Below are 12,366 nucleotides of genomic sequence, written 5' to 3'. Positions count from 1 at the left end.
CCACCACTGTGATGCCATGTCACCCCCACCACCACTGTGATGCCATGTCACCCCCACCACTGTGATGCCATGTAACCCCCACCACTGCGGTGCCATGTAACCATCACCACTGTGATGCCATGTAACCCCCACCACTGCGATGTCATGTCACCCCCACCACCACTGTGGTGCCATGTAACCCCCACCACTGCGGTGCCATGTAACCATCACCACTGTGATGCCATGTCACCCCCACCACCACTGCGGTGCCATGTCACCCCCACCACCACTGTGATGCCATGTCACCCCCACCACCACTGTGATGCCATGTCACCCCCACCACTGTGATGCCATGTCACCCCCACCACCACTGTGATGTCATGTCACCCCCACCACTGTGATGCCATGTCACCCCCACCACCACTGTGATGTCATGTCACCCCCACCACTGCCGACGGTCTCGCGCTGTGCCGTCGCCCTGGCTCAATTGGGCCTTTCCAGATGAAATCAAAGTCTGAGTGTGAATGTGATGTCCCCTAATCATTTGTTTGTTCCCGTATGCACTGGTTCCTATTTCTGCCTCTCAATGCAATTCTCAGCATGCATCTCTCCATATCTCTTTCTGTAGTTTTTTTCTCTTCCTCAGATTTTGTTCCATTTTGTGTGTAAGCAACGACGGTTCCAATCCCCGTCGTCACGTGCTGGGAGAATGCGTAGATTGAACACTTTCTTCATTTTAGGCACGTGCTTATTTTTTGCTTTTCATTTATCAATTCACATTTTCCTTCAGGAGTCCAACCCGCTCTCGTTCGCATCTTTGTTTCGGCATGTTTGTTCCCGGTTTGCCCTCAATGATTTCCGCAGATTTTTACACATTCTGTTGTATTCTTGGTTCTAGATTTGAAGCTTTCGTGACTGCAAGGATCCATACTCGTTGGTTCTATTCGGTAAAGTCACGTAGGTGACTTTGTTTTATTATTTGTATTATTTTTTACCTACGTGACTTTACCGAATAGAACCAATAAGTATTCTTGGTTCTTTCGGTAAAGTCACGTTGAAGGGAAACAATAAAACAATAAAATAAATATAAAACAATAAAATTCTCACGCCGTTGGTTTTCACACCTGATGATCACTGCTGGTGTTGCAGTCGAAACGTCGTGATAATTTTATTGTTTTATATATATTTTACTGTTTTATTGTTTCCCTTCAACGTGACTTCACCGAAAGAACCAAGAATATGAATCACTGCAGTCACGAAAGCTTTAAATCAACATTCTGTTGTGTTTTGCAGTTGCGTCCCACCAAAAATTGTCTTCTTTTTACTCAGCGAAGGTGTTTAACTTCACTTTTATTTTGTTCGTGTATATCTCAAGCTCGTTGATGCCTTTTTGCTAAGTTCTTTCATTTTTTTCTCTGTATGTCATTTTCGTTGGTTGCTGTCATGACTACATCGTCAGCAAATCTGCGGCGGTTAATATTTGCCAATCAGGGAGCTACCGTTTGTGACTTATCAAAGTCATCAACTTCATTTTTGGATGTATGTAGAACTTATTTCGCACCGCACCGTGCTCAGCAGAGGTGCGGGGGAAAGACCAAAAAAACTAAACACGCACAAAAAATGTGCTGCTTACATTCTTTGCTGTTGTGGCATCTTCGATATTCTTCATGTTGTGCTCTCATATTTTATGCATTTTGTGTTTAGTTTGTTGTCCTTCCCTCCCACACTTCCGATCAGCATGGTCGGCTACGTACGGTACGAAATAAGTTCAACACACATACATATTTGGTGGGACACGTGTGCAGGGTGGAGGGGCAAGGTCACGGATTATATTAATCGGCGTGGCACCCAGATGTTGGCCACCACAGGAGAAGATCTAAATCCAGGCGCTGGTGATTGGTCTGCCTATCAATCTATTCCAATCGCATTCAACACGGCGGTATTCCCAGCATACAACGGCTGCCGCTGCGTCATTAATTGTCACTGCTGTGATGTGATGTGGTAAATATCTGGCCACGAAGACCGGTGGGCCACGAGGCTAACATCTGCCACAGGACTATGGAATGTTCCCAACCGTGAGGCCGACGGCGAGCGCCGTTGCGCAATCTCTTGAGTGGAGAGACACTTTGACCCTTCGAGCCGATGCAATGTTACTATAAGCCGCGCAGTGTGGTGCAGCGGCCTGCGGGTCTCGTCCTAGCCATGGCTAACATCAGTGGCCAGTTCGATCTAAACTGGCCCTGGGTTACCCCCGGTTCCACAGAGCCACACTGACCATCGTGGTGAAGTATGCTCATACAAACCCCATGACCGACATGGTGCAGGGACACATTAATACAACAGCGGATAGAGAAAGGATTTTAAACTGCGGCCCGGTGGTAATCCCTGCGAAGCAGAGGTGGGGTTGGCTTTCACAAATGACAGCTCAACGAAGTGGTTTATGTAGAAATGTGTATAGCAGCCAAATAGGTATGTTTCTAAATGTGGAGAGGACAACCCGCAGGGAGAATTTTAAAACTCCAAATATACAGGCGTCAGGATCGGGATTGATTCAACGACCTCCTGCACACCAGGCAAGGGAGATAACATCTCGCCAGGTGGGGAGTTCCCACATTTTACCCCCCCCCCGGTCAACTAATTGCCTCTACGATGAACTCAAAGTTGTAGTTGGAAGCAACAGCAGATAATTCGTGATGAAAATACGCTTGTAAGTGAGCACACGGTCATAATCACCGGCCCCGTATTCAATTGGACGCCGTTGAAAATACATCACGTTTGTTCCCACATTTCTCGGTATCAGGGCACGGTGACTCGGGCAAACCGAAGTGCACGGCGTGTCGGTCTCACCGCACACGCGGCTTCACGTAATCTGCGAGCGAGTGTTCTGTGCTGTCAACTAATTCAGTCATCAAGCTGAACTTTCCGCCCGTACGGCTGACTAGAGGTGTAGCAATCTGGATCCAATCAGCAATACGAATTTGGCGCGTTGCATTTACTTGCTCGCGCATGGAAAATCTTTATCTGTTTGGCTGTGTCAGTTGGTGGAGGGTCTCAATGACACAAGCTGAGCCAGATCGTCGCGTGCCCGAAGCCAAATAATAACCACACATCATCGTTAAGGACCTTCATGTTGTTGAGCAGGTCCCGGTTAAGCTGCTTGGCTATTGGTTCTGTTGAACCTTGGAGTGTCACAGTATCCATGGTCGTTTAACATATCGCCACAGTGGCAAGATGTTATTAGGGATATACGGGGGATCTTTCTCTTTGGTGGTGATGGTGAGGACGGTGATATGTTTGTGTAATGAGAGTGATGATGATGGTAGCGATGTTTGTAATGGAAGTGATAATGGTAAAGTGTTTGGTCTTTTAACAGAAGAGGTTGATATAAATGGCTGATAGAAAGTGGCGATGGCTTTGAGGGTGGTGAAGGTGACGATAATGTTGCTCATGATGAGAGTGAGGACGACATTAATAATGAGGGATGAAAGACCTGGTCCAGGTCTATTGTGACAAACAGTATGTATATGTACGTACATTAAACTACATAGCCAATGGTGCTAATTGGAGGTCAATCTTTGTGCCTTAATCATTCCTGACCCCACCTGCTCATAACCATTATTGACTGAACACGTATAATTTCTCAGCAAATATTCAGAATCCATCATTGGCTTTTGGGTTCGGCCACAATGATCTGGTCAAATTTGTGCCCAAGACGCTCTTCAAGTGAAACGTCATCATAATCTAATCGCCCAATTTAATTGCGAGAATTCGTCAACTCGCCAGTGAGCGGACACAATCATTTGGCGCGTTGGGACGCCTGTGTGCGAGGTCGTTTCATTCGTTTGGCCGATTTGTCCGGATCATCACGTGGCCAAACCCAAAAATCTATGAATCATCGTTTCAGGACCTTTTTTGTAGGGCAGGCCTGGGTAAGGCTATGGCCATGAGTACTGTTCACCTTGGGGTGCAGCAGGGATGTCCTCTGGCTCCTACTTCCATGGTAGCAGGGTGACATTTGCATCTGGTAAGGACATATTGGGAGGCTGATCGATGCTCGGATGTGGTCAAGGGATGGCTCCCTACTCATCAACCACATTACGTTTGCTGACGACCTGATTGGTGCTCACAAAGTCTGAGATAAAGATGTCTCGTATAGCCTACACAGACTGTTGAGGCAAGTGCTGTTAGCGAGCACCTATGCAATCCGGTAAGGCATGCGAGGGGGGTGGCTTGTCCTCCACCATGCCCAGCCAGCTTTGTCTCCAGAGTGGTGACGTTTACACACCACACCAGGTACTTATCAAAGGCCGAGTCGGCCTCGGAGAGGCCCAGGACCGGTTCAGGTATTTTAAATGCGCGCACACTCACACACTCATTCACACACACTCTCACACACACACTCACTCTCACACACACACTTATAGAGGGCACAATATCAACCTCGCCCAAAAAATAACTCAGGCCCGAAGCGTCTGTGTGTTTATTCTTCACGTTTTTGTTTATTGTGGATTTTACATCAGTTCATTATGCAACATACTCGTACAAAAAAAAAGTAATTAATAAAAAAAAGAAAAAAACATTAAGCCCTACCACAAGTCAGAATGTTTAACAGCTACTTATAGACGTACAGACACACACACACACTCATACGCTGTCCCGCCATTGCGAGGCTTCAGGACAGAAATTGAGTAATGCTCTGGAGAGGGGTTAACACATCTCGTTGAGACACTAAGAACACACCAGTGATGGAACACAGCAACTACTGCGGCACAACGAACTTACTCGAGGGGGGGAGAGGGAGGGAAGTCCAAATTTGAACATCAGTTGCTCAATTTATGGCAAAGGCAGCGGGTTCTCGGGCAGGTGCTTTAATTAAAACTGCTTTACGTTTCGGTAGTTTCCGTGTGACATCCCTCATCGCGCACAAGCGAGATCTGGGTTGCAAACTGGCCAAGGTAACAACCCCACGTGAGAAAATAAAAGCCACCATGATCTCAAGTATTCAGAAGAGTTGATGGTCTCAGCTCCAGTGCGCGGTTACTGGACCAAATTCTGTTTTGTTAAACCCCCCACCAAATTAAAATTTGGGGTTCTAATTAAATGGGTAAATTCCAGCTCTGTGGGTCATACTTTTCGTTTGATTGCAAACAACGAGTGGTGTTCATTAAAATGGTGTCCGCTAAATAATTTGGATTTGGGAGTCCGAATTTAGGTGGCAGCAGAAGGAGCTGAGACATCAGTTTGCAGCTGGGCCTTTCCCCGTAACATGGGTGGTGCGACGCATTGCCAAAGCGTAAACCTATTCTTCATCAAGTATTCAGTTGCGCAGTGATTTTTCTTTCACAGACTTTGACGGCATTATCGCCGTGACTGCCATTGTAATTTGCCATCCATCAGTGCTCTATGCCTTTTGGAAATGATCTTATTTAACAATAAACTGATTTATGTTTAAATTGCAAACTTTTTTTGTAAATTCATTGTGCCGTTTAAGACTACTAACCCAGCGTTTATACATTGAAGCACACACAACGGAAAACATCTAACCTATTCTGCATGTCATACAGTACACCGTTACAGTATATCTTATTTAAAATGGGAAAATAAAAAAAATAACCAAACGGTTAAAATACATCAAATACTGTACTCGTGTCAAATTAAGAACACCAGAACAAAAGTTCCTATTGCTTGTAATCATTTCCATTCCTTTGTATTCTCATGTTTTTTTTTTCCCTTTGCAGAAAATTGCTTGACATTGCACTTATGCCAAGGAGCCAGATGAGAGTATTGCATTGTCCCATGAATAGTGAAGGTCCGCAGAGCCAGGCAGGAAACAAACGAATAAGAATTTCCGCGCGGTGTAACGCCGCGAGCGGCGAGAGAGGGAACCGGCTTGCATGCACGCGATGTGCCCCACACAAAAGTTTCACTGCTGGGAATGGCGGCAGAGACGACAAAACGTTGTTCAAGGGGGCAGAACACGTTTTGACCTTTGACCCGTTTCTCTACGCATGCGGGTTTTTTTTAACACACATTTATAGCATTTTGCTCTCCTTGACCTGGCCGGTATTTGGGAGTTAAGGCTCCAATGTCGTCAATATTGCCAAAGGAGGTTACTGTTTTTTTTTTCCGTGTGTAATCTGTGTGTGTGTAAGATAAAATTTGTACGATTACGGTCATTTTTAACATTTAAATATGTACTCTGAAAAATAACCCAGCAGCAACCAATGCATATCGATCATGCTAAGGTCTGCAGTCATAATAGTATTGTTATATCTGACATCAACCTATCACTATGTATCAATCTGAAGAGATTATGAAAGTAATCATGTTGCTGGAAGAAAAAAAAACATTTCGAATTTTAGTTTCCCTTTAGAACACGGGAATAAACGATAATCAGACCGATTGCCTTTCAAAAATATTGCTGCACGTGTGAAGGTGGTGCGCGGGTGAGAAGTTTAATCCACAAGGGACGCGGTGCTAATTTAAACGCACGTTATAGCCGTGTGTGTGTGTGTGTGTATATCATAGTCTAGGATTTTGGATTTAACCATCAGATTTCCAAACTAAATTGACAATTTCTGAATAAGATTTGTTTTCGGATTTTCCTATTCATTTTCCACATCACGTGCTCACACGTGACGTAGCGCCCTTGCCACCATCCGGGGCCGGTCACCGGAGCACGCAGCGAAGACACATTTTATAAACTCATCGGTTTGGATGGATCTTCTCGTCTCCGCGACGTTCACAATTCCATTCCGAGAACGGCGCCTCCATTCGGACGGGGCTCGTCGCCCTAGTGTTCCTGCACATTTCTGCTGCCTCCGTGTCGCGCGTCCAGGAGGTACGCCGCACAGGCAGGCGAAAGCAAATTTGTGTGTCAAACGCCCCTTCTGCAACGCTGCTCACTTTTAAAACTACTGGGACGAGGGCCAAGCTAGAAGTCAAAAAAAGACTAGCACCCTCATTCACATCTTTGATACATTTTCCAGCGACCGCTCTGCCAGTGAATGATTTTAACTTGTGGGGGGGGGGGGTGGAAGACGGCCTCCATCAGAAATGTTGGTTGGGGTGTTTACCGTCAAAATAGCAGCTGCAGCATATTAACGGAGGATACGTGTTTGTGGACAGCATTTACTAATCTACTTTGTATCGTAGTGTCTGGCTTTCATAAGCAGTCTTTAGAGTGCATATGAAAACAACACGTTGTTTTTATATTCTTACACCTGTCAGAAATCTGCGTCCAATTTCGGGGGAAGTAAAACTATATTGAAATTGGCCTATTTACTCCAGATCCATTCACAACGGAATGAGGGTCAGGCTTTATGTTTTTGTAATGTTTATTTTTTAAATATATATAAGAGGTGTCAATGCATTGGAGTGTACCATGCCGGCTGATGGAACGCTTCTTCACAATTGGGGATGCATTGCCACGCAGAGCATAGCAATGCCGTGCGCAGATTTGTCTGCGGAGTGATCAAACCGACTTGAGATACACAATGCTGCACGTTTGGCTCTGGATCATTGGCAATGCGTAACCTGCAAATCATTCACCATCGATTATGCAGGCGTACGGGTCGTGCAAGAGGGGGTGGGGTGTCTGTTTTTCCTTGTAATTAAACACACACACGAATGACACACGGGCGTCCTTTCTGAGAAACGATCCACAAACATCCAGAAATGAGCAACAACGTGAACACACAAAGGTGAGCACCGTAACAAACTACTGCCGGCACAGGGGACGCAATCACGGACAAACAAAACTCGGAAGTCCGCGCAGCAAAAAACGCACCCTCCTCCTCCTCTTCCCGGTTGGTGCGATTCCCTGAATTCCCCCAGCGCAACACAAAAGAAAAAGGCCACGTGGCTTTCGCAGAGCGACCCAGGCAAGACCACCTGCGCAAGACCACGTGTGCAAGGGCCTCTTTTGTTTGGAAAAAACCCCCCCCAAAAAAAATTGCCAACGACGTTTTTTTACATGATCGATTATTAAATTAAACATTACCAATTTGCAATCGGGAGGGTAAGGCGGGAGGCGGCGGGGGGGGGGAGGGGTGTTGAATTGACGAAACGAAGGCAATGAGGCAAGCCGCCAATCGCTTGGGATTCCAGGTCACCTGACGATGCAGGGCTGGGGCTGGGGCTTTCGGCGTCGTCAGTCGCGCGAGGCCCTCGTGAACCGATTCCGCTGGGTTCGACGCGACGCCGTGGGCAGGAGCCGCCGCCCGCGACGTGCGGCCACAACGGAGTCACGCCGACGCTCGCGAGCAATTTGTTAAAGCAGTTTTTACTTCTGAGGATGCATTTTGCTGCGCGGCTTCCTGACATCGTGTTTCCCAGTATTCTGAGCTTGTCCAAAAACAACAGTCACAGAAAGCACATCATCACCATCATCATCAGGAGAACATAGAGTTGAGGGTGGTGTTTGAACTTAGTCCATAGACTCTGTAAGGCCTTTAAAAATAAACTAGTGACGAAGGAAATGTGTGTGTGTATATACAACCCTTAAGAACAAGTACAATGAGAGGGAAACGGCACTTCTGTGCTTCTATCACGTGCAGTTCATATTCAGACACAGACTTACCCAAGAGCATATTCATTTCAGTACAAGTACATGAGCTTGATACAAGTGAATAAGATTTCAAAAATGTACATTACACGGGCATCAGACCACGGGGAGGGGGAACCTGTGATTTGGAAAGACTAATGCTACTATCGTGGTCACTATTATTATTATTGTGTCTAACATATTGCAACATCAAAAGAGGCTTGTAAGGAGATAACCACTGACCCACGAAAGGCTTGCCATAGTTCTGAATTATGCAGCCAAGGGGCACTGCGATTCACTTTCGTTGAACTTGCCGGCACACAAGAAACACAACGTGACCTTCGACCTGCAGTTGTGTACGTCGCGAACACCCGATGGGTCGTGACGGTGTTTCACTTGTGGAGTGAGTAAATCAACGTATGTGAATTAAACCATTTGGCCGCATAACTAAGAACGCGCGGTGATTTGATGGGATGCTCGCGCGCGATGCGAGCCCGCGTGCGACAGACTGAAGTTTGGAAGTTAATTCTTTGAGAGAGCGTGGTGTTATTATTGTTGCGGTTTTTTCTAGATAGCGTGCATCTTTGCAACTTTATATTTAAAAAAAGAAGCCGGCGAGAGGGTGAGACTGCAGCGTGCGTGCACGTGATCGCGGGCACGCTTGAGCCAAGAATGATTTGTTTTATCTGAAAAAAAGTAGGAGGGATCATTTTAAAATGATCAGCCATATGGGGGTGGAGGGGGGTGCTGTTTGGAGTCTAATGAAAATAAATCGAGGGAAACGAACAAAAATAATAATCCTGGTGCTTAATAGAGTAATGCTAGCATAGAAGAAAAAAATACCTGAATATATAATAGAAACAAATGTTGTTTTTTGACAGAAACTGTTTTTTAACTTGCGTTACTGTTCGACACAGCCCAGCCTTCCCGAAACGATTTCAGTTTTACAGAGGCTGCAACGTAAACTAATAGTACACAATTTTCTACACGTACACTGAGCAAAATCACTAACCGCACAAAGTCATCCAATATCTACGGCATTCAGACAGTACAATATTATTTTAATTATTATTATTGTTATTGGTATTATATATTTTTTTGCCCAACACGCACGACATGGGCGATTCGAATAAAAGCGCTCCGCTCACTACAGCTGCAGGTGACACAAAAATAAGGAAACATTGTGGCAGACGGTAGTATTTTCTTTTTGCCCGAGTAGGGTGTACAACTTGTCGTGATGATGTCGCACGAAGTTAGAGAGTTTAGCGTTTCAAGTGTCGTGGGGGGGGGGGGGGGCGGGGGCGGTTCTTTCTTGTTGATGTTGGTAGGTCCGAGACTTTGCTGACGAACGGAAGAGATTTTTGTAAATCCTGAGCAAAGTTAAAGACTTGTGTCCCTCAGGTCAGTTACAAGTTTCAATCGGTATCACATTTTTTTTTTCAAGCATTTAAACGTCTGGTTTTTTGTTTCTTTCTCCTCGTGCAATTTGCCGTCAATCGGAGCGTTGTCTCCCAAACCACCCGCTTTCTTCCCCCCCCTGCCTCGTGTCCGTTTCACAAAGGGGTTGTCACACCCCCGGGCTGACGGAGCACCTCCTCAAGGATCTCGGTTTTGTCTTTTCCCTCTTTCATTCGCGTCGACTCTTTCCCGCGTCATTTCCCCCGCCGCCGCGTCCGTCGGTGAAACGCGCGGCCCCCCCCTTTTAAAGTTTCACGGGAATCGGAAAGGAAGCCTTCTTTTTTGCCGAAACGTTTACGAGTTTTCCCGTCACGATTACACGAGCGTTAACATCTATCATCCATTGTGCAGCACGATTAACTTCACACGTTTATTATTGAATCAAACACAAGGGCGGGTTTCAACACTCGAGTCCATCTTTATGGAGAATTTCCTTCCTTACCGTTACCTACTTTAACACATGCATTTATGTTAATGGCGGGTTTCTGAGTTGTAATTCAATAATCCAGAACATTTTTTTTCTTAACATGTTTTGCCGAAACATTGCGTCCACGTTGTCACTAACGAGGCATTACAAAATGGACACATACACCGCCATCCCATATCATTAGGACACCCTCCCATGCCAATATAGTCTCTCTGTTTGATTTGACAATTTTTTTTTTACTGACAACAAACACAACCTCTATACCTCAGGTTCATCAAGAAAACGAAAACTGCAATGCCTCCATTTTTACTTTCATCTGATTTTGTTTGTTAAGAAATTGGAATAGATATATTTCCGTGCGTATGCTACGTGAGGCGGGACCCAAGTGTGACTGGAGCGGCCATGTTTGTGGCCAAGTCGGATTTTCTCCTTTGCTCTGCCCCTAGCAGAGGTTCTTTTTGTACGCCACGGAGCAGACCTCCCGCACACCGTCGTATGAAAACGCCGCCGCAAGCTGCACCTGAACCAAATCGGTCGAGGCCTGATACTAAATAAACACAAAAAATCACTTTCCCCACCCACCAAAACCAAATCAATGGCACCTCTCTCCAGCAACTCGAGCACGCGCGCCGCAGCTACAACACGACTCTCAAACGCGACACCGGGAACAAATAAAAAAAAAAAACCCCGCCAGGCTCGCCCAGAGCCTGGCTCATGTCGCTCTCAAATTCCACTTCCGTCACCGCCAATTTTTACTTTAAAAAAATCAGCCCCACTCATCTTTCCTTTAAACAAACGGTCGTGGCATGTTTTCTTTGCTGCTGCTGCTGCTGCTGCAGTTGTCTCGGCTGCCGTCGATTCTATTCAATTCCTCTTCGGCCTTTGCCCTCGCTTCACGCCACCACGTACTCCGGCTCCATCTCCGCGGAGTTGGCCCACGCGCCGCTGCTCGCCCCGTTCTCCACCACGGCTTGATCGTCCAGCTCCAGGTCGAGGCCCGACGCGTCGCTCGCCACGCTGCTCTCGCTGCCCGCGCGCCCGGCCTTGCGCTGCCCTCCGGCCGCCCCGGGGGCCCCACCGCAGCCCGCCCCGCCCCACCCTGCCCCCACCGCCCCGTCGTGGCCCCCGGCGCCGCCGGCCCCCGGGTAGGGGGCGCGCGAGTCCCTGCGCTGCTTGCGCCGCAGCTTGCGCTGCCGCATCAGCAGCTGCAGGTGCTCCACCTTGGTGCGCGTCGCGCTGTTCTCCTGGTGCTGACGTAGCCGGTCGCCACCTGGGGGCCGGGGAACGCGCGCACGGTCAGTACTCTCGAGGGCAAGGACAAACGATCGCCACGGGCGCAACGATGGGACGGACGGTTCAGTTCTCGAGGGCGGAGGCGGACGCAAGAACGTGCAAACGAACGAACGGTCGCGGCGCTCTCCTGAGAACAAGCGGCAAACTCTCACGTGTTAAGGCGAAGGGTCGTGCCGCCCTGAGATCCGGAGGGGAGGCGTCTTCGCGCGACATGATGCCGACAGCACAATCGGGATGACTTTACATTTGATAACAAAATTAATATTTCAGAGGATCTGTGGGCTTGCACCCGCGTGTCCTACTGAACTCGGCACATTGTGCAAACCTGTCTTAGCCAATGCTGTCGGTGAACTCGAATCTCCTGGCAGTGCCAACCAATCCGTTTGTATCTGTGCACGTGCACACTGCTCTGACAGCAGGGTCACGTGTCACAATGTGAAATGACTCCGAAACCATGTGCTGCAAATCCTCATCGGTTCTGTCTCATGCACAGTGTGTCGCACTGTACCATAAGAAATGTTTCCAAAATGCATATTCGCGGAATATCTTCGAGGCCGAGTTTAGCATAGCTATAGCCGAGACGTTATTTTAGCGGGTAAGGCCCCGTTGCGCCAAGCAGGTCTGTTACAAGGACGACCACAGCTCAAGAACCGTCAGCGGCGGT

General features: G+C 47.4%; 1 protein-coding gene across 2 annotated transcripts in view; it reads right to left on the bottom strand.

Annotated features, from left to right (window-relative positions):
* Positions 1 to 4,454: 4,454 nt before the first annotated feature.
* MIDN (midnolin) overlaps positions 4,455 to 12,366 on the bottom strand; it is a 118,582-nt gene continuing 110,670 nt past the window's right edge. For both annotated transcript variants that reach the window (XM_032970658.2, XM_032970659.2), the window contains exon 7: positions 4,455 to 11,679. In XM_032970658.2, coding sequence (XP_032826549.2) covers positions 11,303 to 11,679 — 377 coding nt within the window. In that variant the 3' untranslated portion in view covers positions 4,455 to 11,302. The remainder of the gene's footprint in view (positions 11,680 to 12,366) is intronic.

Source organism: Petromyzon marinus, chromosome 44 (genome assembly GCF_048934315.1).
Source record: "Petromyzon marinus isolate PM22_M1 ecotype Great Lakes invasive population chromosome 44, UKy_Petmar_22M1.pri1.0, whole genome shotgun sequence".
Lineage (NCBI taxonomy): Eukaryota > Metazoa > Chordata > Hyperoartia > Petromyzontiformes > Petromyzontidae > Petromyzon > Petromyzon marinus.
Note: the sequence above shows the minus strand (reverse complement) of the source record. Positions and strands in the feature narration are given on the sequence as shown.